General features: G+C 43.9%; 2 protein-coding genes across 25 annotated transcripts in view; one reads left to right on the top strand and one right to left on the bottom strand.

Moving 5' to 3' along the window:
• LY96 (lymphocyte antigen 96) overlaps window positions 1–19,891 on the bottom strand; it is a 50,445-nt gene extending 30,554 nt beyond the window's left edge. For 2 of the 8 annotated variants that reach the window (XR_011389097.2, XM_089334571.1), the window contains exon 1: window positions 14,622–14,727. Coding sequence is in view for 3 of the 8 variants with exons in the window: in XM_070075226.2 (XP_069931327.1) it covers window positions 2,312–2,766; window positions 14,622–14,727; window positions 15,404–15,451; window positions 16,068–16,277 (819 nt within the window). In the remaining 5 variants the exon portion in view is untranslated. Of the gene's footprint in view, window positions 1–1,906; window positions 2,767–14,621; window positions 14,728–15,403; window positions 15,452–16,067; window positions 16,387–19,759 lie in introns of those variants that run through there. The other 6 variants (XM_070075226.2, XM_089334573.1, XM_002710642.6 and 3 more) reach the window with 6 other exon arrangements.
• Window positions 19,831–25,223, top strand: part of ELOC (elongin C) — a 30,971-nt gene continuing 25,578 nt past the window's right edge. For 3 of the 17 annotated variants that reach the window (XM_070075238.2, XM_051843840.3, XM_070075234.2), the window contains exon 1: window positions 20,056–20,144. The gene's annotated coding sequence lies outside the window, so the exon portion shown is untranslated. The other 14 variants (XM_070075239.2, XM_089335435.1, XM_070075231.2 and 11 more) reach the window with 13 other exon arrangements.

Below are 25,223 nucleotides of genomic sequence, written 5' to 3'. Positions count from 1 at the left end.
GCCAGGACATAAACCGGGACCTATATGGGACATAAGTGTTGCAGGTGGCAGCTTAACCCCCTGTGCCACAATGATGTGCCCATAAATAAACCAATCTTTAAAAAGAAACAATATTCACGGTATTCTGGTTATTGTTGAATCTAGATGATACCTTGCAAGTTCACTGTATGATTCTACTTTTGTACGGATGAAATTTTCAATGAAAAGAAAACCCAAGTGTAAGATGTTCTGAAAGCAGACTACAACTTTAATGCCCAAGCTAAAATTGTCATTCATTTTGCTTCCAAAGTCTTTCCCTACAGTAAGGAAAAGGACTGCAAGGATACATTTATGGACAAAGGGTAACCCAGATGTCAGTGTAGATTATCTTTTTTCAAGATTCAAACAAAACCGATTCACTGCCCCTCCTCTGGACAACTGGGGATTCATTACCTCCCCTGGGATGCAGGGAAGTGAAGAGGTAAGAGAAGGTGTCTATTTCTCCTCGCCTTGGCCTGAGCTGTTTCTGCTTAGAAGCAGCACCACATCCCATGCATGTTAACCCTTTGTAAAATGTCCTGCTCTCACTCCTTGGTGAGTACCCTTGAAAAGTCATTTTCCCCCTAACCAACCAAGTGGTCTTTTGAATTATTCAGAGATCAGTAATAAAACAAAGCTTTTTCACTCCACTACACAGGCAACAAAATGATCACAGGGGTATGGGACATTTAGAGTTACATTGTACTCAGAAACAAATTCTTAAGAGAAGCTGTGTTGGAAAATAACTTTTAAAACGCTATAGTTCTAGGAGGAATTAGGAGTGATTTTTTTTCCCTTTGCTTCCACCATCTAATCTATCCATAAAGAACACCTGATTATGGGGGAAACTTTATAGAAAGATTATCTCACTCACTGCTAGGCTAACAGGCATAATCAATATCTCCTGCCACAAAGGACAGAAAGCAGGCAGGCACAGACCACTCAGACCAGCTGGCAAGTTCTGAGTTGGCTGATACAAGTCTCAGGCTGGTTTTCCTGCTTCAAGCTATCTCTAATGAATAAGTACCAGCCTGTCTTGAATGATCTTCCTCTACGCTCCTAGTGCTTCCGACAAACTCCCTTAAATCTGCAAGCCAAAGAGACTGAATTAAATTTACAAGTATGGCTGCCAGAGGCAATGTTAGCCAGCTCCATTGACCGGATGTTTTGTTCTTTCTGTAACTGGTAAGTAGCACAGTTTCAAGCACCCTTGAGAAACTGAATAAACATCCCTGATATAATTAGCATGATTTCTTTTAAAGATATGTTTATTTAGTTTGAAAGTCAGAGTTACAGAAAGGGAGAGAAAGAGAGCTTCCATTCACTGGTTCTCTCCTAAGATGGCCACAACCAGGAGCTTCATCCAGGTCTCCCACGTGGGTGGCAGGGGACCAAGCACTTGGTCCACCTTCTGATGCTTTCCCAGACCATTAGCAGGGAGCTGGATCATAAGTGCAGCAGCCAGGACTCGAACCAGGGCCCATATGGAATGCCAGCATCACAGGTAGGTGGTGGATTTACCTGCCATGCCACAATGCCAGCCTCCTAAACGGCAGGATTTGAGGCCTCTTGCTTCTCACTAGAAATCTTTTTCAAGAATCAATTTCTATATTACAATTAGACATGAAAATCTCAAAATGCCTATTCTTGATAATGCTTGCATATAAATCACCACTTCAGAGAAGGCACTGTCCATCTGTTCAGTGCCAATGATTGTCCTACGTGACAGTGTGCACCAAGGGAGGAGAGTTAACTTGGAGGAACACATAGGGCCACCTAAGACATTTCCCTTATAGCTAACTATGGACATTCTTATTGTGGGAACCATGCCAGAGATGCAAATACCAGGTATTGTGAACCAAAAGACAGTAAACACTAATTCCCAAGATTTTTAAATTTTTCAACATGCTTTTTAATGTCTGAAAAGAATATTCACACAATTAGAAAAATCTAAACACAAAGGAAAAAGCAACTTTCCCATTTGCCTTTGGCATCTGACACAGTTTAGAGGCAATCACAATAATTATATAGCTCTTCAATTACCCACACATATACCAACCTGTACAGATATAACCACACTTTCCTTTAAACACAAATGGTATACAACTATGTTTTATTTCTCAAATATAGCTTATTTTATTATAAAGAAACATAATTCTCTGAAAATTAATCCACAACTGATAATACAAATTATTTTTAACAATTACTAACAGAATACAAAAGTAAAGGCAATTTTTATTATTACATACTGAAACATAAATCACATTTAAGTACAAATAAAAACAACAGGCTCTCATTTCTCATCCTTAAGCTGTTTTTTTTCACTGTCTTCTTCCATATCAAAAGTGAATGGTTTGTCATAACCCATTAGATGGTCATAGTCTTCAGGGTTTGGAAAGAGCATTGGATTAACTAACAGTGATTTTGTTTTAGCATAAAATGTGGTAAACACATGTGTGCTGTCTGGAACCCTCACGTCACTCTGGTGAAACACTGTGCTTGTTTCTGAAAGCACAACGTTGTAAGTAATGGCTTTGTAAGTGTCTGTTGCAGCCTTGTGATATAACCGAACAACGTAGCCTTTCGTAACAAAGTGAAGCAGAGCTGGGGTGATCAATGTAAAGCTTCCTATGATGCCATAAAATAAGACTTGCAAAGGCAGACTTCCAAATATATTATTTTGTGCAAAAATGTATGGTAGAAATGCAAGACTGATCACACTTGTAGAGTAAGAGAAACATTTCACACCTAAAATGGAAGAAAAATTGGAGGATTACTGCTTTTAAATTTTATAGAAGAATCAATCTATCCTACTAATTCTTCCATCTTTCTTTAAATAAGAACAACAAAAATCAGAGAACAAATACAGTGCTTATTATAGGCCATGTTTTAAACATGTTACATATTTTATTCATCAAATCTACAGAAAAGCCCTATGAGGGAGATGTGAAATAGGGATAAAATCATAACTACCACTTAAGAAATTAGAAAAATGAAGCACTTGTGCAATATCCCCTAACTACCAAAGGCAGGCCTGGGAGTCAAACCCAGAAACATATTTGGCTCCAGACTCCATTACCAATGTACCTTCTCCAAGAAGCAAATCTGCTTTAGAGTTATACAGTCTCTCTACCTCAAATCCCCAATAAAAGATTTAGTACTTATCAAAACTATAGAAGTTGCTTTGACAGTAGATTGTCAAAATTCTCTGTGAACAAGCACTCCCACATATATAACCTTAAATGTTCAAACATGGGGAATTCTATCAGGCTAGACACCCAGAATTATAACAGCAAATCAACAAAGAAATAATACAAGTAATTAAGAAACACAGTGGAAAGGTATTCAACTTCTTTTTAGTAAGTAAAGGCATTAAAATTAAAACTGAGACTGCTAGAATCCAAAAGTTGTTCTTATGAAAATTATATTTATTAAATTAAAGCTTTCTATAAAAAATATTAAAACTTTGAGGTATCTTTTATCTATCACATTAGGAAAATTAAAAATAAGTGATTTTGAACTGTGCACTTAAAAATGCTTAAAATGGTAAATTTTTTTTCTTTTTTTTTTTTTTTTTTTTTTTTGACAGGCAGAGTGGACAGTGAGAGAGAGAGACAGAGAGAGAAAGGTCTTCCTTTGCCGCTGGTTCACCCTCCAATGGCCGCCGCTGCAGCCGGCGCACCGCGCTGATCCTGGCAGGAGCCAGGAGCCAGGTGCTTTTTCCTGGTCTCCCATGGGGTGCAGGGCCCAAGCACCTGGGCCATCCTCCACTGCACTCCCTGGCCATAGCAGAGAGCTGGCCTGGAAGAGGGGCAACCGGGACAGAATCCGGCGCCCCAACCGGGACTAGAACCCGGTGTGCCGGCGCCGCAAGGTGGAGGATTAGCCTATTGAGCCACGGCGCCGGCTAAAATGGTAAATTTTATGTTATGGATATTTCACCACAATAAAAAAAACTTAAAATGTAAATTGTGCTTGTTGTAATTTATAATTTTAATAATGTGAGTCTAATTAAAAATAATATATATTTGGAAAATAGACAAGGTGAGATCCTAAACAAGGTGATTATAAAGTTCATTTGGAAAAACAACAGAAAAAAAATATCATTAGGGAGAGGTAACTCTTCAAATATGTATGAGTACTAAACCATAATGGATTCTATAATTAAAATAGTATGGTGAGGCCGGCACCGCGGCTCAACAGGCTAATCCGCCTGTGGCACCAGCACCCCGGGTTCTAGTCCCAGTTGGGGCGCCAGAGTCTGTCCCGGTTGCTCCTCTTCCAGTCCAGCTCTCTGCTGTGGCCCGGGAAGGCAGTGGAGGATGGCCCAGGTCCTTGGGCCCTGCACCCGCATGGGAGACCAGGAGGAAGCACCTGGCTCCTGGCTTCAGATCAGCGCAGCTTGCCGGCCATAGCGGCCATTGTGGGGTGAACCAACGGAAAAGGAAGACCTTTCTCTCTGTCTCTCTCTCTCTCACTGTCTAACTCTGCCTGTCAAAAAAAAAAAAAAAAAAAAAAAAAAAAGTATGGTGAGACTAGAGCTATGGCATAGCGGGTAAAAGGCTGTCACTTGAGCCGCAGCCGCGGCTCACTAGGCTAATCCTCCGCCTAGCGGCGCCGGCACACCAGGTTCTAGTCCCGGTCGGGGCGCCAAATTCTGTCCCGGTTGCCCCTCTTCCAGGCCAGCTCTCTGCTGTGGCCAGGGAGTGCAGTGGAGGATGGCCCAAGTGCTTGGGCCCTGCATCCCATGGGAGACCAGGATAAGTACCTGGCTCCTGCCATCGGATCAGTGCGGTGCGCCGGCTGCGGCGGCCATTGGAGGGTGAACCAACAGCAAAGGAAGACCTTTCTCTCTGTCTCTCTCTCTCACTGTCCACTCTGCCTGTCCAAAAATAAATAAATAAATAAATAAAAAAGGCTGTCACTTGCAGTGCCGGCACCCATATGGGCGCCAGTTCAAGTTCCACTTTTTTTCTTTTTCTTTTTTTTTGACAGGCAGAGTGGACACAGAGAGAGAGAAACAGAAAGGTTTTTCTTTTACTGTTGGTTCACCCCGCAATGGCTGCTGCAGCCAGAGCGCTGCGCTGATCCGAAGCCAGGAGCCAGGTGCTTCTCCTGGTCTCCCATGTGGGTGCAGGGCCCAAGGACTTGGGCCATCCTCCACTGCCCTCCCGGGCCACAGCAGAGAGCTGGCCTGGAAGAGGGGCAACCGGGACAGAATCCGGCGCCCGGACCAGGACTAGAACCCAGATGCCGGCGCTGCAGGCGGAGGATTAGCCTAGTGAGCCACGGCACTGGCCCAAGTTCCACTTCTTATCCAGGTCTCTGCTATGGCCTGGGAAAGCAGCAGAAAATGGCCCAAGTCTTTGGGCCTCTATACCCACATGAGAGATCCAAAGGAACTCCTGGCTCCTGGCTTTGGATCAGCTCAGCTCCATCCAATTGGGGAGTGAACCAATGGATGGAAGACCTTTCCCCACCCCCGTGTCTCCCTTTCTCTCTGTAACTCATTCAAATCAAATAAATAAATGTTTAGGCCAGTGCCGTGACTAACTAAGCTAATCCTCTGCCTGTGACACCGGTACCCGGGGTTCTAGTCCCGGTCGGGGCGCCGGATTCTGTTCCGGTTGCTCCTCTTCCAGGCTAGCTCTCTGCTGTGGCCCGGGAGGGCAGTGGAGGATAGCCCAAGTGTTTGGGCCCTGCACCCGCATGGGAGACCAGGAGAAGCACCTGGCTCCTGGCTTCAGATCAGCGCGGTGCTCTGGCTGCAGCGGCCATTGGGGGGTGAACCAACAGTAAAAGGAAAACCTTTCTCTCTGTCTCTCTCTCTGTGTCCACTCTGTCAAAAAAAAAAAAAAATGTTTAAAAAATAAACAGTATGGTACTAGTGCACAGATAAACAGAAGCTCAACGGAACAAAATGGAAAATCCAGATATAAAGACAATTACACACAGAAATTTGGTTTAGGACAAAGATCTAATCTAAAAGCACTGGAAAAAACATGGACATTTTACAAGTGGTGTTGAGACAACAGGATAGCCAAGCAGTAAAAGATAAAATTCAATTTAACACTCATCCCATACACTAAAAGAATTCTAAGCACTTCAAAGATTTAGGTGTAAAAATTAGGAGCAGGCATTTGGCCTAACAGTTTAAATATCTTCACCCTACGTTGGAGTGCCTGGGTTTGGCTTCAAATTCCACATTCCTGCTATTGCAGACCCTGGGAGGCAGGAGTAATGACTTAAATGTTTGGGTTTCTGCCATCCACAGGAAGCTCTGGATTGTCTATCTGTATGCCACTGTCTGTCTCTCTGTCGCTGACTCTCCAATAAATAAATAAATTTTTAAAAGGACCTCATTAAAAATTTTTAATGTAAAAATTAAAAATATAGAGGTATAAAAAGAAAATATCCATGAATTCCTTTATAATCTGGGATGGGAAAACTTTTCTAACTATGTCTCAAAATACAGACGCAAAAGGGAAGAAATTGGTATTGGGGATATATTTTTTAAAATGTACATACACAAATGAGCTGTAAAAATATTTTCAACTTATATCACAAACAGTTAATATTCCCACTATATTAAACATTTGTAGAATATGAGAAAATCAACAACTTTAACAGCAAAAACACACATAGCTTTTAAACAGATAAAATGGGGCTAAACTTCACTTATAAGAAACATGTAATTAAAGATATAAAGACACTGTTTTTTAAACAAAACCGGGAAAATCAAGTTTGACAACATATTGTTACTAAAGATATAACAAAGCACTCTAACACGTTGCTGCTAGCTGAAGGCTTAATTATCTTCTGTTGGTAATTTAAAAATATTTCCTTCTCCCCTCTTCCCACATAAAGTTGCCATGACATTGGCACTCATGGGATACATTGAGAACCAAACTACCTCGTATAAAAATGTCTCCTCAGTCTTTCCAAAATAAATACCTTTTATACCTTTGTCACATTGTAGAGGGTCAGTGTTCCCCGAAAAATTCATGTCCACTAACAACCTCAGAATATGACCAAATTTGGAAATAGGGTCTTTGCAAATTTAATTAAAGATCAAGATGAGATCATACTGGATTAGTATAGGACCTAAATTCAATGACTGTGACCTTATAAGGATAGACAAGGACAATCAGAAACATGCAAGTGGTCACTTAGGGAGGCAGATTGGAGTTACACAGCTGTAACCAAAGAATTCCAAGGTCTGCCAGGAGCCACAAGAACTAGAAGACGTATGGCAGAATCCTTCCTATAAGCCTGCAAGCAGCCTGGCCCTGGTGACCTTTAATTTACACATCTAGTCTCCAGAACTGTGGGAACTAATTTTCTATTTTTTTAAGTCACCAAATTTGTGGTAATTTATTACAGAAGCCCAAGCAAACTAACACAAACATATGCTTTACTTTGCCTGGAAGGAAGTAACTTCTAAACTTATCCTGGTTTATCTTTTTTTTCAAAGATTTATTTATATGAAAGAGCTACAGAGAAGAGACAGAGGAGACAGAGAGATGTCTTCCATCCGTTGGTTCACTCCTCAAATGGCCACAACAGCCAAGGCTGGGATAGGCTGAGGCCAGGAGCCTGGAGCTTCTTCCAGGTCTCCCACATGGTTGCAGGGGCCCAAGCACCCAGGCTATCTGCTGCTGCCTTCCAGGTGCATCGGCAGGGAGCTGGATCAGAAGTGGAGCAGCTGGGACTCAAACTGGCACCTAAACGGGATGCTGGCACCGCACCACAACACTGGCTGGCTTCTCTATTCTTCATGCCTTTGGTCAAACTACTTCCAGGCCTGGAATGACTTCCTTTCATAGCTCTTCAAATTTAAATTCCACCACTCATCTTTTTTTAAAAAAATTAAATATTTATCTATTTACTTGAAATTCAGTGTTAAAGAGAAAAGGAGAAACAGAGAGAGGTCTTCCATCTGCTGGTTCATTCCCCAAATGGCTGCAACATCCAGGGTGGAGTTGCCACCAACTGGCACCTACATGGAATGCTAGTGTTGCAGGCAGCAGCTTTGCCTGCTATGCCACAACACCAGTCCAATTCCACTCATCTTAAAAGATCTTGGTGAGATGCCACCCTAATGGGACACTTTCTGTTCTACCACTCTCTTTGTTTCTAATCTGAAAAATGATGTATCTCAGGAATTCCAAGATGGAGGAATACAGAGGGAGCTTACTGCTCTAATTTAGGGGAAGATAGTTTAAAAAAAGGGAAGAGAGTACAATCTCAGGGAAGAGTTGAGAGAGAAAACTACAGAGGAAACTCCATGCAAATTAGAGAGAGACACTGTGGATCTACATGGAGGTTGTAGATATACGCACAACTCAGGACCCCAACAGCCGAGAATCTCAGCACCAGCTCTGGAGAGTGAGGTTAAGACCAGACTGCAGCAGCCCAAGACACTGGCGATGAAGCTGCGGGAAGAGCCTGGCATGAGTCCAGCTTGGAATCCTGTGGGGGACAGTGTACCTGCCTATCTAGAGGAAAAAAAGGGGGCACATTTCTCCTCCCTACCACCCAACACCAGCACCCTGTAACTATCCGAGAGGAAGGGAGCACCATTTTGGATAAATATAACAGCTGCAACAGCTTGTGTCTGCATGCCAGCAACCAGTCAAGAGGAGATGCCTGAGTCTGGCTGAGAGAACTGACAGGGGGCAGGATGCTCAAGACTGTGGGAGCCGTATGTGCTAGGACTAGGAAAACACTGTGGCTGCATGAGAGGGCGCAAGGTGTGGCTAGGTCTTTGGGCAGTCACTGTGGGTGGCTCCACACGCTCGGGGCTTCCTAATTCCCTGGTGAGGGTCATTGCAGTGAGATCTGTATTCACACCAAGGACTGCACAGGTCTTTTGTGTGCTTCTTGTAGCAGCATGGATGAATATTGTACCTACTGCAGCCAGCACCCAGGCTGGGCTCCTTGGAGGAGAGGGGGTGAGCGAGAGACTGCGCCAACAGAACAGATTTAACCTCCCCTCTGATTAAAAAAAGAGAGAGATTTACCATGCCCAGCATGGGTGTTGCCTTGCACGCTCCCCTCACCCTAGAACAGTGAACAGAGCTCCCTGGCCACACCCAGCATATACCTCAGAGTATTCACTGAAAGAGCAGATACTCCACTAGTCAGAGAGGCATAGTCCAAAGACAAAAGCTATCACAGTGAAGAAAAAAAAAGGAACTCCACAAATACCTAAAAATGAACACAGCAACTCAAGAAACAAGAATAAGGAAGACAACATGATGCCCCTAAAGGAACATAACAACAGTTCAGTACAAGAATGTGAAGATGAAGAAATTGAAGAAATGCCAGAAACAAAATTCACAAAATTGATTGTAGAATTACTTAGAAGTAATCAGAAACAAATCCACAAATTAAAGAAATCCATACATGTCATGAATGAAAATTTTCCCAAGAAATTGATATTTTAAAGATAAATCAAAATGAAATATCAGAAATGAAGAATTCAATAGATCAAATAAAAAATGCAGAAGTAGACCCTGACAACAGATGTGGTGAGGCAGAAGAAAGAATATCCAGTTAGAAGACATATCTCTAGAAATTTTACAGTCAGACCAAAAAGAAATTAGAAAACTACAAAACAGTGTTGGAGATTTATGGGATAATTCAAATGACCCAACAAGTTCCTGAAGAAGCAGAAAGAATGGATTGGAAGGCCTGTTTAGTGAAATAATCACAGAAAACTTCCCTAATATGAAGAAAGAAAGGGACGTCCAGGTACAGGAAACACATAGAACTCCTAATAGATAAACAGAAAAGTACCTCACCACAACACATGGTAGTCAAACTCTCCACAGCAAAACATGAAGAGTATTCCTAGTCTTAAGAGAAAAAAACTGTCAACCCAGAATATAATACCTTGCAAAACTCTCATTTATGAATGAAGGTGAAATAAAGACCTTCCATAACAGAAATTGAAAGAATTTGTCACTGCCCATCCAGCCTTACAAAAAGATGCTTAAGGATGTGCTACACACAGAAACAGAGAAACATGGTCATCACTATGAAAGAAGGTGAAGGTAGAAAAATCTCCCAGTAAAAGTACAAAGGAAATCCAAAGTAAATAATAGGAAAATTTATGGAAAAACTGCAGGGCCTAGTCATTATTTATCAATAGTCACCTTGAATGTAATTGGCCTCAACTCTCCAGTAAAAAGATACAGACTGGCTGAATGGATTAAAAAACAAAACCTATCTATTTGCTGCCTACAAGAACCACACCTCACCAATAAAGATACACATAGACTGAAAGTGAAAGGATGGAAAGATATTCCACGCTAACAGAAAACTAAAAGGAGCTGGTGTAGTCATCCTAATATCAGACAAAATACTTTAACACAAAAACTGTTAAAACAGACAAAGAAGGGCACTACGTAATGACTAAGGGATCAATTCAACAGGAAGATATGACTACAATAAACATATATGTACCTAATTACAGGGCATCTGGCTATTTAAAAGAAAGGCTGGGGCCGGCACTGCGGTGTAGTGGGTAAAGCCGCCACTTACTGTACTGGCATCCCATATGGGGGCTGGTTTGAATCCCGGCTGCTCCACTTCCAATCCAGCTCTCTGCCATACCCTGGGAATACAGCAGAGGACAGCCCAAGTCTTTGGACACCTGCACCCGCATGGAAGAACTCAAATAAGCTCCTGATCAGCCCAGCTTCAGCTATTGCGGCCACTTGGGGAGTGTCCCAATGGATGGAAGATTCTCATTCATTCATTCATTCATTCTCTCTCTCTCTCTGCTTCTGCCTCTCTGTAACTCTGCCTTTCAAATAAATAAATGTCTTTAATAATGGATCTAAAGGAAGACATAGACTCATTACTTAGTATACAGTTAATCTTATGTGTATAAAATTAATTGAAAATAGATCTTAGTAAAAAATAAGAATGGAAATAGAAGAGGAGGAAGAAAGGTGGGAGATTTGGGTATGGTGAGAAGAATCACTAAGTTCATAAAGTTGTATTTATGAAATACATATAATTTGTATACCTTAAATAAAAGGTTTCGGGGGGGAAGGAAAATGATGTATCTACTTTATCTCAAATTTATTCTCTAATACTATAATTACTTACCACAATTATTACTATGTATTCACTTTTTCTTTCCTACCAGACTGCATTATCTTTAAACAACACCCCTGACACAATGCACAAGTAATGCTAGGACGACACTGGTAATTATCTGTTGCTGAATTTACAATAACTGTCAACTCAAAGGACCTTCAAGTGTCATTAGACTAAGAACCACTTGGTAGTACACAGAAACTTTAAGCATGTCAACCTCTATCCTAACGTCTTCTCAGTTTCTACACAGAAATACTAATTCCTAATAAATAGACTTTCTATTAATCATAACATTTAAAGAACTCAAATATTAAATTCCTCTGCAAGTTACAATTCTACAACTTAGAATACTATGGACAATTATGCCTTGTAATACATATTACACTCTACCCACACCAAAACTAGCCCCTCTCCTTTCCTTTCCAGAAAGGAGTCAAATGGGTGCAAGACACAAATAGGTAAATCTTTCTTTTATTTGAAAAAATGGTGTCTGCAGCCATACAGAAGGTACCATGGAGATCACTATTAAAGTACATCTTAATGGCATTAATCCAGGAACCCCAGACCTGAGACAGGACATCAGACTCAAAGGCCTATCCGTGCAATGATTTCCAAAGAAATTCCTGGACATCTGAAATTAATTCTTCCAATAATTTCTGAACCTCACTCAACAGGACTATAATCAGTCTTTATTCCTAAAAAGCTCAAAATAGCTATAACTGTACTTTAAACACACTGTAATTCCACACACTTGGGACCTTGAATTTCCAGAGTATATTTCAGATGATCACTTGGCAACTTAACCACCAAAAACACAAATGCAAATACCAGTGTTGAAAACTTGTGGTCATACATAGCTATAAAGTAATCCTCCAGATATTTTAGCTTATACTTGGGAGATAATTAAAACAAAATACAACCTTCGGAAATGTAAACTATCACATACCACACTAAGTTCTTCTGACTTTCTCTACTAAATTGTGATCCAAGGAACTGTTGTAAACTTGCAGCTATTTAATATGCTGTCTTTTCCTTTTCCTGATAACTGTACCATCTGGGAAAGGCACTAAACACCAGCTGTAAATGCTAAGATGACCTGAGCAAATAAATAATTTATATATTTTCCAATTATAAAAGAACCATTATGTGTTCAATTTAACTGTCAAATTTAGAAATAGATGAAGCAAGGGCCAGCACTGTGGCACAGTGGATAAAGCTGCCACCTATAACACCTGCATCCTATATGGGTGTTGGTCCAAGACCTGGCAGCTGCACTTCTGATCCAGTCCCTGTTAATGGACCTGGGAAAGCAGTGGAAGATGGGCCTCTCCACCCATGTGGGAGATCTGAAAGAAGCTACTGACTCCTGGCTTCAGCCTGGCCCAGCCCTGGCTGCTGCAGCCATTTGGGGAGCGAACCAGCAGATGGAAGATTGATCTCTCTCTCTCTCTCTCTCTGTCTCTGTCTCTTCCTCTCTCTGTATAACTCTGCCTTTCAAATAAATAAATAAATCTTTTTTTAAATATATTTGTGATTTCTGTTTTTTTTTTAAAGATTTATTTTATTCATTTGAAAGAGCTAAAGAGAGAGGTAGAGAGGTCTTCCCTCTGCTGGCTCACTCCCCAGATGGCCACAATGGCCGGAGCTACACCGATCCAAAGCCAGGAGCCAGGAGCCTCCTCCCGGTCTCCTACGCAGGTGCAGGGTCCCAAGGACCTGGACCATCTTCCACTGCTATCCCAGGTCACAGCAAAGAGCTGGATCAGAAGAGGAACAGCCGGGACTAGAACTGGCACCCATATGGGATGCTGGCACTTCAGGCCAGGGTGTTAACCTGCTGTGCCACAGCGCTGGCCCCAAATGAATAAATCTTAAAAAAAAAAAGGGGGGGGGGCGGGGCAGCACTACGGCGTAATAGGCTAAGCCACCCACCTGCAGCCCAGCATCACATATAGATGCCAGTTTGCGTCCCAGCTGCTTTTCTTTCGATCCAGCTCCCTGCTTATGGCTTGGGAAAGCAGTGGAAGATGGCCCAAGTCCTTGGGCCCCTGCACCCATGTAGGAGACCCAGAAGTAGCTCCTGGCTCCACATCGGCCCAGAGCTGGCCACTGTGGCCATTCGAGGAAAGAACCAGCATATGGAAGACCTTTCTCTCCATCTTTCCCTCTCTCTGACTGTAACTGTTATCTCTCAAATATATAAATAAAAATCTTAAAAAAAAAAACAGATGAAGCAAAAAATTAAAAAATTTCTGTCACGGACTGAACAGGGTCTCATGTAGGCGTTTAAACCCCAAAGTCTTACGTTAACAGTTGATCTAATTATGGCATCTGAGAGGTAGCCTTGGTGAGAGGTCTTCAAGCCAGGAGGGCTTGTCGTAAGTTCTCAGCAGTGGGTTAGTGGGTTCGCTATGTAAGCCCAGTGTTTCTTGCGTCTCTCTCTGCTTCCTCACTTGCCATGTAAACATCCCTCCACTGTCTTCCAGCCTCACCAGATACCTAAACCCTTAGGGCCACCCAATGTTGGAGTTAAAATCTCCAAATTAGAAACTGAAGCAAAGTTTATTTCCTTCTAAATTGCTCCTTGATAGTATTTTAGTAAATCAAGATCAGAATAATACATTCCTCTACCCTACTCCCCAAAGATAAACATTCTTAAGAGATACCACTCTATTTTCTCCTCTGCACATTCAAATACAAATATACACTTTTTGTTTTACTTTGTTATTAAATACCCCAAGAGAGGTGACCAAAGAACCTAAGTATGAGTGTCCAGAGATAATATCACAAAGTCATTGGGGCTGGTGCTGTGGCACGGAGGGTAAAGCTCTTTCCCTCTCTTTGACTGTAACTCTATCTCTCAAATATATAAATAAAAATCTTAAGAAACAGATCAAGCAAAAAATTAAAAATTTCTGTCAAGGACTGAAAAGGATCTTATGTAGGCATTTAAACCCCAAAGTGTTTACGCAGTGCTGCATCCCATATGGGCACAGACTTGAGAACTGGCTGCTGCACTTCCAATCCAGCTCTCTGCTATGGCCTGGGAAAGCAGTGGAAGATGACCCAAGTCCTTGAGCCCCTGCACTGGAGTAGGAGACCCAGAAGAAGCTCCTGGGTCCTGGCTCTGGATCAGCCCAGCTCTGGCCGTTGCAGCCATTTGGGGAGTGAATCAGCAGATGGAAGAACGCCCCCCCCCCCCCCCAACGCTCTGCCTCTCTGTAACTTTTCCTTTAAAATAAATAAATACATCTTTTTTAAAAATCACAAAGTCATAATACAACCTTCAAACATTTTTAACATCTCTTAAAAATACAAAGTTCTCAATTTCTATATCTCAACAGACCTCAAGAATAAAATATACATTTGTATAATCTTATTTTCCTTATGTCTTGCAATTAAGAGATGCTAATACAATAGATAACATAGGCCAATACTCTTTCCTACAAGAAAAGCAAAATAAGGAAATATTCTGACTTTCAATTACCCACCAAATACTGCCCGGGCCAGATTCCCAGTATAAATCAGTCTTCCATCTTCTGAGTTGTCAATCTGTGTACGTAAGCATCGAACACATCCTGCCCAACAAACGGGTATCTATTGAAACACAGACCAATTTCAAATGAGCACCTAGTGAACTGTATTTTAGAACAACTGTGAAATACTTATATTTTATTTTTTAAATATAATGAGAATTTGTTGCATGAAGAATTCTGCTAAACAAATGACAGAGCCAAAGCCATCAAAGTGGCTACCAAAATGGCTTTCATTGATTCCAGTCATAAACAGAAACGGTCATCTTATGATTTCCCAGGTTTGCAACACAATTCAGGTTTTTAAGTCTAGTGTGACGTTGAATAAGTAAAAACTGAGTTTAGTGGAACAGTTTTTTCTACCTCACTCTTAATGAGAATATAATTTTCATTTGATTTCAATACCTTAGCTTTTCAAAAAATAAATTTTGGGGTAGGCATTTGGCACCACAATTAAGACATCTCTGTGAGATGCTCACATCCTACACTGAAGTGTCTGGCTCTGCTTCTGGTGCTGACTTCCTGGGAGTGCACACCCTGGGGGGCAGCAAGTGAGGTTCAAGTGGTTGGGTCCTTGCCACCCACATAGGAGACTTGGATTGAGCTTTGGGGAGTGGACCAGTGGATGGAAGATCTATGTTTTAAATATGTATAATGTAGCTGTTATTAAAAAACAAAGCCCCACTTTCCCTAAAGGCCTTGAAAATACCTTGCTTCCCCCCAAACAAAACATTTTTTACCTGAAATCCTACATCAAATTTCCAGGCACACACAAGGTCCCTGAACACCTGAAAATGAATTTCACAGCACACACACTTCAAAATGTAAAAGACACGCTTAGTTCCTCTACGTGGGTATTTAATGACATTCCAATTTCCACTTCAGACACTTCTCCCAGATCTGCCCATCCTGACATTTTACAAGACAGACCTGAGAGGCAATTTGTTCAGATTCAAAGGAAAGGATTAACATCCATATCGCTCTTTTTCCCAGGGACCAAAGGAATGCCTACCAATAGAGTCACCTAACAGGTAGGCAAACTCCAAATCAGGTTATCTGAGTTGTTTCGGTGATTTGCATGTACTGCACGCAATCTCTTGGCAAATGAGCCCTTCTGAGCTTCTGCCCAAGAGTACAAAAGGAACTAAACCAAGTCGTCATCACAAACCTGCTGGACCTGGAGCCAACCTGTGAAGTGCTTGAAAACGCCCAGAAAAGGAACCACACTCCCACGGCAGGCACCCCGCGGTCCCCAAGGCCTCGGCCTGCTGCTTCTGCAAACCCCTCAGAGGACGGCTCCCCACGCACTCCAGCCACGGAGAGCCGCGAGGGGAGCCCCGCAAGCCCGACCTACGCCCGTCCCTTCCCCGGCAACCCTGGCCTGCGAGCCCTGCGACGGCCGACCTGCGCGAGCTCGCGATTCCGGAGAAAGGAGGCGGCTCCCCGCAGCCCCACGCTCCCGCCGCGACCCAGCCCCAAGGGCCGGCCGGTGGAGGCCGCCCGGCAGACGGCCGCTTTGGGGCCTCGGAGCGCGCCGGCCCTCCACAAGGCCGTCCGCCTCCCGCTGAGCCGCAGTCCGGCGGCCCCCGAGGAGCCTATAGCCAAAAGCAGCATGCTGAGCGCGCGAACCGGCGGCGCACAGCCTCCGGCCTGCAAGGACTCGCGCCTCACCAGGCAGCGGCCCGGACACCCGGCGCACGCCCCGCCCCCGACGCGCCCGCCCGGCCTGATTGGCTGCTTGCGCGTGCGCAGGCTGTGCGTCCGGCGGGCAACCTGGCCCGCCACACAAGTTCCCGGCGGCCTCGCTGTGCGCCGGTTCTCCCAGCCCGGGCGCTCCGCAAACGCTGGTCTGTGCGCGGCTCCCGGCTGCTGGCGCTTGGTCCTCTTAGTAAGCGTGCGAAAGGACCAAGTCTAGAAGCCAGGATTAAATCCTTCGTTATCGAGGACGTCATTTTCCAGGCCCTGGAAACTTGTTTCCTTTGAGGAAATCGTTCTAGTTACTGGCACGGAAGACCCTAACATCCTCATATATGGAGGAAACACCTACAAATGTGGTCGAATAGACATTGTAGTATAGTTGAGCTATACCAATTTACAAAATACTACAGAAGTCCCAAGGAAAACGTGATTGATTTGTCCTTAAAATGGCTTTAGAATGCATATTCAGCTGAGTCTGTAAGAGCGAACATTTAACTGAGACGCTTCCGTCCGCCACTATTTCAGAACTATGATTTGGTATGTTATCTGTACAGAAGAGGAACAAATTCATAGTGTAACACGCTCACTTTGGCAACTCCTGGTACTGCCCACTTTAAGGGGGAGAGGAGTCTCCAGACACTTTTTTTTAATGAATAATTTAATTTTTATTGTGTTATTTGAGCAGCAGAGAGACAGAGTGGGCATCTTAACCTCTAGACTAAATGCTGGCACTGGCTTTTTTTTTTTTTAATCAAAATGTTTATTGTAGTGTTGCACAAAAAGTTTCCAGTCATAAAATGTATGTTGTAAATTACTTGGGGGAATCCCACACATATGGTATGCGACTTCCTAAAAACAACCAACACACTGCAAAATTAAGTCTATCCAACCTGTGATTGCTGAGAACAACTTCTTTGTTCTTAAATTTATCTTCGATTTACATTTTAAAGCTCTTCAGTTTAGAGCCATTTATACCACAAACAACATCCATCATCCATCATCTTACTGATCTATATATAGACCTATAGATAAAGGATGTTTTCCTTCAGTGTTTTGAGATAACCGGGATTTTTCATCTTCTGTCAAGCTAAATCTTTTCCTACAGATACTATAAGCAGATGAAATCTCGTTTGTTTGGTTTACTTCTCCAAGTTTCTTTTTTTTTTTTTTTTTTTTTTTTTTTGACAGGCAGAGTGGACAGTGAGAGAGAGAGACAGAGAGAAAGGTCTTCCTTTGCCATTGGTTCACCCTCCAATGGCCGCCGCGGCCGGCGCACCGCGCTGATCCGATGGCAGGAGCCAGGTGCTTTTCCTGGTCTCCCATGGGGTGCAGGGCCCAAGGACTTGGGCCATCCTCCACTGCACTCCTGGGCCACAGCAGAGAGCTGGCCTGGAAGAGGGGCAACCAGGACAGAATCTGGCGCCCCGACCGGGACTAGAACCCGGTGTGCCGGCGCCGCTAGGCGGAGGATTAGCCTATTGAGCCGCGGCGCCGGCTACTTCTCCAAGTTTCTAAACAGTTAAATGGTATAATATTCTGAAAACTGTGCTACAAGATTACATGAGATTGTTATTTATGGATAAATGGATTTTCCAATTCTAACAATTTTAAGACATCCGTTGACCATAAACTACTTTACTGGGATTTAAGAATGATCCTGTTGTTTTAAAAACATAACCCTCCATTCCCCATGCATACCATCTAAAAGGTTCCATTTAAAGATATAACTGATGGTGTTAGGTAGGAAGTCAGATATGAGCTTATGTGTATGTGACAAAGGCCTAAGGAAACATTTAGGTCCAGCATATGCATCTCAAAGTCATCCCGATACCGTTTCAGGGGCAGCCCGGTATTGGCATCCTGCCCTGCCCCTTCTACCAGATAACCTGCCAGGTGGGGGTCCCCGCCCCTTCTGCCTGATATCTGCCTTTCAAATATCCTACTCCAGATCCTGATCCTCCAGTGGGTCTTGCCCATCCTTCTCCTAACAGGGGAGACGCCAGCCAGGCTTCCCCCTGTCTGATAACTTCAGGGGGAAAACTCAGGAGTTTTTAGTATTTATATCCATGAAGTCTTTTGTTTGGAGATGTGAGAAGCCAAAGACCCATCCCCTTAAATACCCCCACCCCCCCACTCCACCCCCACCCCTGCCTCAACCAGACTGCACCCGCCTGGCCTGCCCGGGTGTACTCTCTCCACTCAACCATGTAAGCCCGCTCTCCCCCAGTCTGAGCGACTGGGCACTCTCTCTCAGGTTCTGTCTGGAGAGGTGCCCATCCGTTCTTATGGATGGCCCTGCCCTAATAAACCTTGCTATTTTACTTTCCACTACTCTTTGTTCACGCCCGAATTCTTTCTTGCGCAAAGACAAGAGCCCTAGCATTCACCCGTAACAATGAGAAAATTGAAAATGGTCCCACAACCTCCTCTTCTGCACCCCAACGCCCCTCCTCCCCTACCAAACTAAATAAACTACCATACAGAAAGGAAAAAAAAAGATTTTTGCAAAGGCTTTGAAAATGTAGACCAGCCAACCCCCCCTCCTTTTTTTTGCAACTAATTCTAAAAAAGCAACGCCTTTTATCTACCACATCAACTAAGAAAAAGCCTATCAGGCAAAAGTCATTAATTAGTCCTACAGAACACGGATCGTCTGTATCTATTTTCCTTTTGTGGACATCATTGCACAACGGTGTGGATTGCGCAACCTGCAAGGGTGTCTTGGCCCTAGCATTCTCTTCATGCCACTCTCCCCGAAAACAGTCGAGGGCGAACTTTATTTAGCAGCATCAGCCTTCCTGGAAAGGTGCCTGCCTATCTAACCACAGGAAAGCAAGGCCCGAGAAAGGGAGGCGGGGGCGGGGGTAGGGAAGGGCGGAGGCAGGCCCCGAACCACAAGGCTGGCCCCAGCACTGAGTAATGGTGGCAGGAGCCCGGACTTTCCGCGAGCGCGCGCAGAGCCCGGAGCGCCGTCAGCCGGGGGGCGGGGTGAGCGGCCCCCCCGGGGGAGGGGGCGGCGGGGGCGTGGTCAGCTTTCAGTAAACATTGAACGCTACCGGGAAGAGAGGAAATGAGGCCAGCGGACCGCGCCGGCAGCGGAGATACTCTTCAGCATGCCTCGCCACTTTTCACAAAGGGCTAATGCCGCCTCTTAAAGAGCACGGCTTTGTTAGCAGAGAAGGCACACTCTCACATTGTAATATTTCCTTTGCAGTCTTCCACCTCTGGCTGTACCCCCAAACACGAGGCAGGGACAACCTCTTACCATCCTCAAAATTCTAACACGCAGCGCGAAAAACTACAAGCCCCAGGATGCAGTGCTGCCTCGGGTCAACCATCGACAGACGTCCCCTCACCACAACCCCAGAGAAACTACAAATCCCAGGATGCAGTGCTACCTCGGCCTCCAGAGCGCCTCTTGGAGGATTCCGTCCCAACAGAAATTGGAGCAGGTCGGCACTGCATGCTGGGAATCCAGAAGCCCTAGAATCGGATTGGTTGAGATTTGCCAGTGACGGCTCTTACGCGAGCGCCTGTTATTGGGGAAGAAGGAAAAAGGGAGTGCTACGCACTTCCTCCGGACGGAAGTGGGCGACAGACCCACCAGGTACTAATCTCCCGCGCGTCGCAGAGCGCGGCTGTGACCTGACGGAAGTAATCCTTTAGACTGCCCCGGAACCCACGGGGGTAGGCCGCTGGGGGTGGGGGGGCGGCCCTGAGTAGGGGCTGTGGCGGTTCGCGGGGACCTGGCTGCGGCGGCTGCGGTGGCTGCGGGGTTGTTGAGTGAGTCTCGGGCTGGAGTAGGAGCGGAGCTCCGGGCACGCGGGCTGACGAGCGAGGCTGGTACTGGGCGCGCTCGAAATCCCACTCCCCACCCTTTTCCATCTGGGCGGGGAAGGAACGGAAGCTCTCGACCTCTCCGGGCCTCTCCAACTCCTGTTTGGGGGAGGGGAGACGAGGGCGATGGGACCTGTCCTGGCGTCTCCGGGTGGGTTTGGAAAGAGGTGGAAGGATGGGCGGCAGCCGGTGAGACTGGGTGTTCTCTGGGCTGAGCGCGGGGAGGGTGGTGTTCGGAGCATGGCAACCCTGTCGTTTTTCCTTTTTGCTTTTCTCACGTGAGTTCAGATTCACGCTTTTCAGCCCCCAGAACCCGGAGAAGTTTGCATCCTGGGCAACTTGTTGGGCAATCTTTGCTCGAATTGGTGTCCTGGGGCTTTTGTGCATCAGTCTCCCAATCTTGCCTCAAAGGAGATGTCTGATTGTGTCAGACACCCCATTGATTTCTCAGAGTACTGGAATCTCTTTAGTAGCCTTAGCTGTGCAGTTTGTGTCTCATTTGGTGCTAGCATTTCTGCTGTGCATTACTTTCATTGTAGAAGACAGCTAAAATCTGTTAGTCTTTAAAAAATCTCCCTTTCACACTACCAGGTTTGCTTTCTGATCCCCAGATAGGTTTTTTTTTTTTTTTTTCATTTTTTGTAAAGTGGCCTAAAATGATAAATCTCTGACCTCGTATATACGGTAATACCGTTTGTATTGTTGTAACGTCGCGGCTCCCATTTGAGTTTATTCATCCGGCAGATAAAATGGCAAGGAAACAGCCCTACTTCCTGCCATCAGGGGTGTTTGTGTTTATTGCCAATGATTTGGGATTCTTAATTTTTAAATGATTACCTTCTTTTTCTTTAAATGTAAGGTTTATCTGATAACTCCTATTAAAAAAACACATATACATGTACATACATATTTAAGCTGGAGACAGTTACACGATAATAATGTTGTAATATGGGTAGGCAGTAGGTAGGCAGTAGTTTTGAAGTAGGAATTAAGTCTTCAAAAATGCATGTCTTGGGTTTTTTGTTTTGTTTTGTTTTGTTTTTTTGGTAGTTGGCTTTTTTATTACCAGAAAATAATCAGTAAAGTCTTTAATTTACATGCATATGCATTAAGGTATTTCAGCTAACCTGCTTTTCTAAATGCTTTGCTTTTCCATTGTTAAATAAGTTTATTCAGGGATGCCTGAAATATCAAGACTTGGTGAATAGAAAACTGATAGTGAATATACTAAGTATTAGGACAGAGCTCCTGGATGCTGGTTTACTCCTCGAATGCCCACATTGATGAGGCTGAGCCAAGCTGAAAGTGGGAGCCAGGAACTCAGCCCAGGTCTCCCACATGGGTGTCAGGAACCCAGTTACTTGAGCCTTCACTGCTACCTTCCTAGTATGTTAGCGGGAAGCAGGATGCCCAGAGGAGCATCCAACTCAGTCACTGATAGGGATATGAGTGTCCTAACTGGCATTTTAACTGCCAGGCCAAGTGCTTAACCCTCCCTCCCCCCATAAATATTTGTTGAGCATTTGTTATGTGCCAGGCACTATTGTAGCCCTCCCACCATGGAACTTGAGGAAAGAGAAGATATCTGAGTAAGAAAATGCAGTTTTACATAGCGATAAGTGTGAAGAAAATATAGCAACCTCGGGGGTTGGAGTAACTGGGAAGGGGGTGTCTAATTTTGATAGGGTAATCAGGGACGACCTCTCTGAGGAGTTGATGTTTTGCCTGGTGAGCTAAATGGTAAGAATGATGTAAAAGAATTACTTTAGCTTAAACTGCAGATGAGAAACCTTGAACTAGGTGTGAACTCGACCTACTCAAGGAATCCTAAGAAGGCCATTCTGGCTGGAGCACAGTGAAAGAAGAGTGCTGGGAGGTAAGATCCAAGTGGTTACAGGAAGTAGATAAGATGAAGCATTTGTAGTCCTTATTCTAGGGAGTGACATCTGATTTATGCATTAGATGGTTGGTTGCTAGGTGGGAAAGAGCAGCTAGGAGGAAAGTGGGGAAACCAACTTGTAAGGATGCTATAGATGTGGTAGCCTAAACTAGAGGTGGAGCGTTGGAAGTTAGAACCAGTCTGATTTGGAATGTAATTTGGACCTGGCATCAGATGGGCCTTGCATTCACCCTGGTACCAAAAAAAATTTTTTTTGAATAATCAGCTGTCTTGCTTGAGCATCTGTGTGAAAAGAAGTATCATTTACTGAAATTGGAAAGACTGGGAAAGGAGTATCAGTTTCTTTTTTTTTTTTTTTTTTAAGAGTTATTTTAATTATTTGAAAGTCAGATTTCCCATCTGCTGGTTCATTCCCCAAATGGCCGCAATAGTGAGGGCTGGGCCAGGCTGAAGCCAAGAGCTATTTCTAGGTCTCCCACGTAGGTGCAGGGCCCCAACCACTTGGGCCACTTCCCACTGCTTTCCCAGTCACATTAGTGGGGAGCTGGATTGGAAGTGGAGCAGCTCATATGGGATGCCAGCCTCTCAGGCAGGGGCTTTACCTGCTTTGCCACAATGGCAGCCTCAAGCATCAGTTTCTGAGAGAGAAATCAGAAGTTCTGTGTGGGACCCACTAAGTTTGATAACTACTAAGATAGCTGAGAGCATTTGCACTAGGCAAATAGTGTATCTATGACTGGCAGTCTGGAAATCAGTAGGGAGATAATCTGAGAATCATTTTATAGATGATATATTTTTCATATTGTTTTAAAAGATTTATTTATTTATTTGAAAGGAAGGCAGAGTTAGAGAGAGACAGAGATCTTCCCATCTGCTGGTTCATTCTCCACAATGGCCACAATGGCTGGAGTTGGAACAGGCTGAAGCCAGGAGCTTCTTCTGGGGTCTCCCATGTGGGTACAAGGACCCAAGCACTTGGGCCATCTTCTGCTGCTTTCCCACGCATGTTAGCAGGGAGTTGGATTGGAACCGGAGCAGCCAGGACACAAACTGGCACCCATATGGGATGCGAACACTGCAGCCGGTGGCTTAACCTGCTACCAGCGCAAGCCCCTTATAGATGGTACTTAAACCTGTTGCCTGGAAGACATCAAGTAGAAAATGTTAATGGAAAAGAGGGCAGATGACTAGAAGCACTCAGTAAGAAGAGGAGCCAACTGTAATAAAAGCAGAAAAGCCAGGAGAGTGACATTTGGAATACTAAGGAAGAAAATGTTTCAAGGAGGAGGGAGTGGTAAGATATGTAAAATACTGCTAAGAGTTAAATGAAGTTTAAAAATTGACCAGGGGACCAAGTAGTTGAAATTTAGTAAGAGCCTCTTGAGCAGACCAATAGACCAAATGTTTGAGCTGAGTGGGTTAAGGAAACATGGGTGGTAGTTGGAGGGAAGAGGTGGGGATGTTACAGTGTGGGGCTGGATGTCATGGCAAGAGAAAGACCTTAGGTAAGAGGGAATGAGACTCAGTGGTTAGGTGGAAAGGCTGATCTTGGATAGCAAGGATGGTTTTTATTAAACTTTTGAAATTATAGACAGTATATGCTATATAGGTATAAGTATTTGCAGTCTGAAGGTACAAAGACAGGCAGTTGAAGTGATTAGAGTTTACTTTTAGGCCACCCATTCAAAGGTTATTTTTTATTATTTTATGATATACAGAATCTATAATTAGATGCACATTATATTTTTGGAATATATGCTTATACTTTCTAAACTGAAAGAAAGCAATTTGGAGATGTTGTATGAGATGGGGATCAAGCAGTTTTTCAGGGTGAGATAGAGTAATTCATGAGAACCTGCAGTACCCTGAAGCCCTGAAATTCTGTGTTTTATGTGAGTAACTCTGCTTAGTAAAGATGTCAAGTTGAGTTCCAGGCAGCTGATGTAGGGGAGTATGAATTTCAGATAAATAGAGCTGGAGAGACTTTTAGACATAATTGATTCCAGTTCCCTCATTTGGAAGGTGGGAATCAAGTCCTAACATTTAATCCATCTGAGTCTGAAGGTAGAAATGTCTAACAGAGCAGAAATTCAGATGTGAAGATGTTTCAGTACACATGAGGTAGCTATTGAAATTAATTTAACAGAGCTATTTCTTAATTTTTTTTTTTTTTTTTTGACAGGCAGAGTGGACAGTGAGAGAGAGACAGAGAGAAAGGTCTTCCTTTTGCCGTTGGTTCAATCTCCAATGGTGCCACGGCTGGCGCACTGCGGCCAGTGCACCGTGCTGATCCGAAGGCAGGAGCCAGGTGCTTCTCCTGGTCTCCCATGGGGTGCAGGGTCCAAGCACTTGGGCCATCCTCCACTGCACTCCCGGGCCACAGCAGAGAGCTGGCCAGGAAGAGGGGCAACCGGGACAGAATCCAGCGCCCCGACCGGGACTAGAACCCGGTGTGCCAGCACCACAGGCAGAAGATTAGCCTATTGAGCCGCGGCGCCAGCCAGCTATTTCTTAATTTCTTCATGGTTAGAGACCCCTTATGAAGTTTGATGAAAGCTATGAACCTTCTCATTCCCCTTACTCTTTTCTGTACGTGTGCACAAAAATATACATTCATATTGAAGAATTTGGGATTTTACTGCTTCTTAATTATGAATCTCTTTGAGGGACTGCAGATTGAGAACCTGCTAGAATGGAGTTAGCAAGTAGCAACCACAGGCCAGCAAAGTCAGCCCACCACCTGTTTTTGTTACAGCCACAGCCAGGAATAGTTTTGACATTTTTTAATGGTTGAACAAAAATTCAAAGGAAGAATATGTTTTACCAGTTATGAAATTCAAACTTCTATGCCCATAAATAAGTTTTCTTAGAACATAGCCACACTAATTTGTTTACGTCTTGTCAGTAGCTGCTCTTGCTCTCCATTCACAGAATTGAAATAGTTGTGACAGAGACCATATAGCCTACTTAAGCATAAAATATTCACTACATGGCCCTTTACAGAAAAAATTTTTTTGCTCCCCACTAAAAAGGTAAGTTCCAGGGTGGTGGTGGATTGTTTATGTCAAGCATTTAGAACAGTGCTTGGCACGTGGTAGGCCCATAATACCTGTGGGAATGAACCT

This window comes from Oryctolagus cuniculus, chromosome 6 (assembly GCF_051225735.1).
Source record: "Oryctolagus cuniculus isolate XC-2025 breed Fujian yellow rabbit chromosome 6, ASM5122573v1, whole genome shotgun sequence".
NCBI classification, from domain to species: domain Eukaryota; kingdom Metazoa; phylum Chordata; class Mammalia; order Lagomorpha; family Leporidae; genus Oryctolagus; species Oryctolagus cuniculus.
Note: the sequence above shows the minus strand (reverse complement) of the source record. Positions and strands in the feature narration are given on the sequence as shown.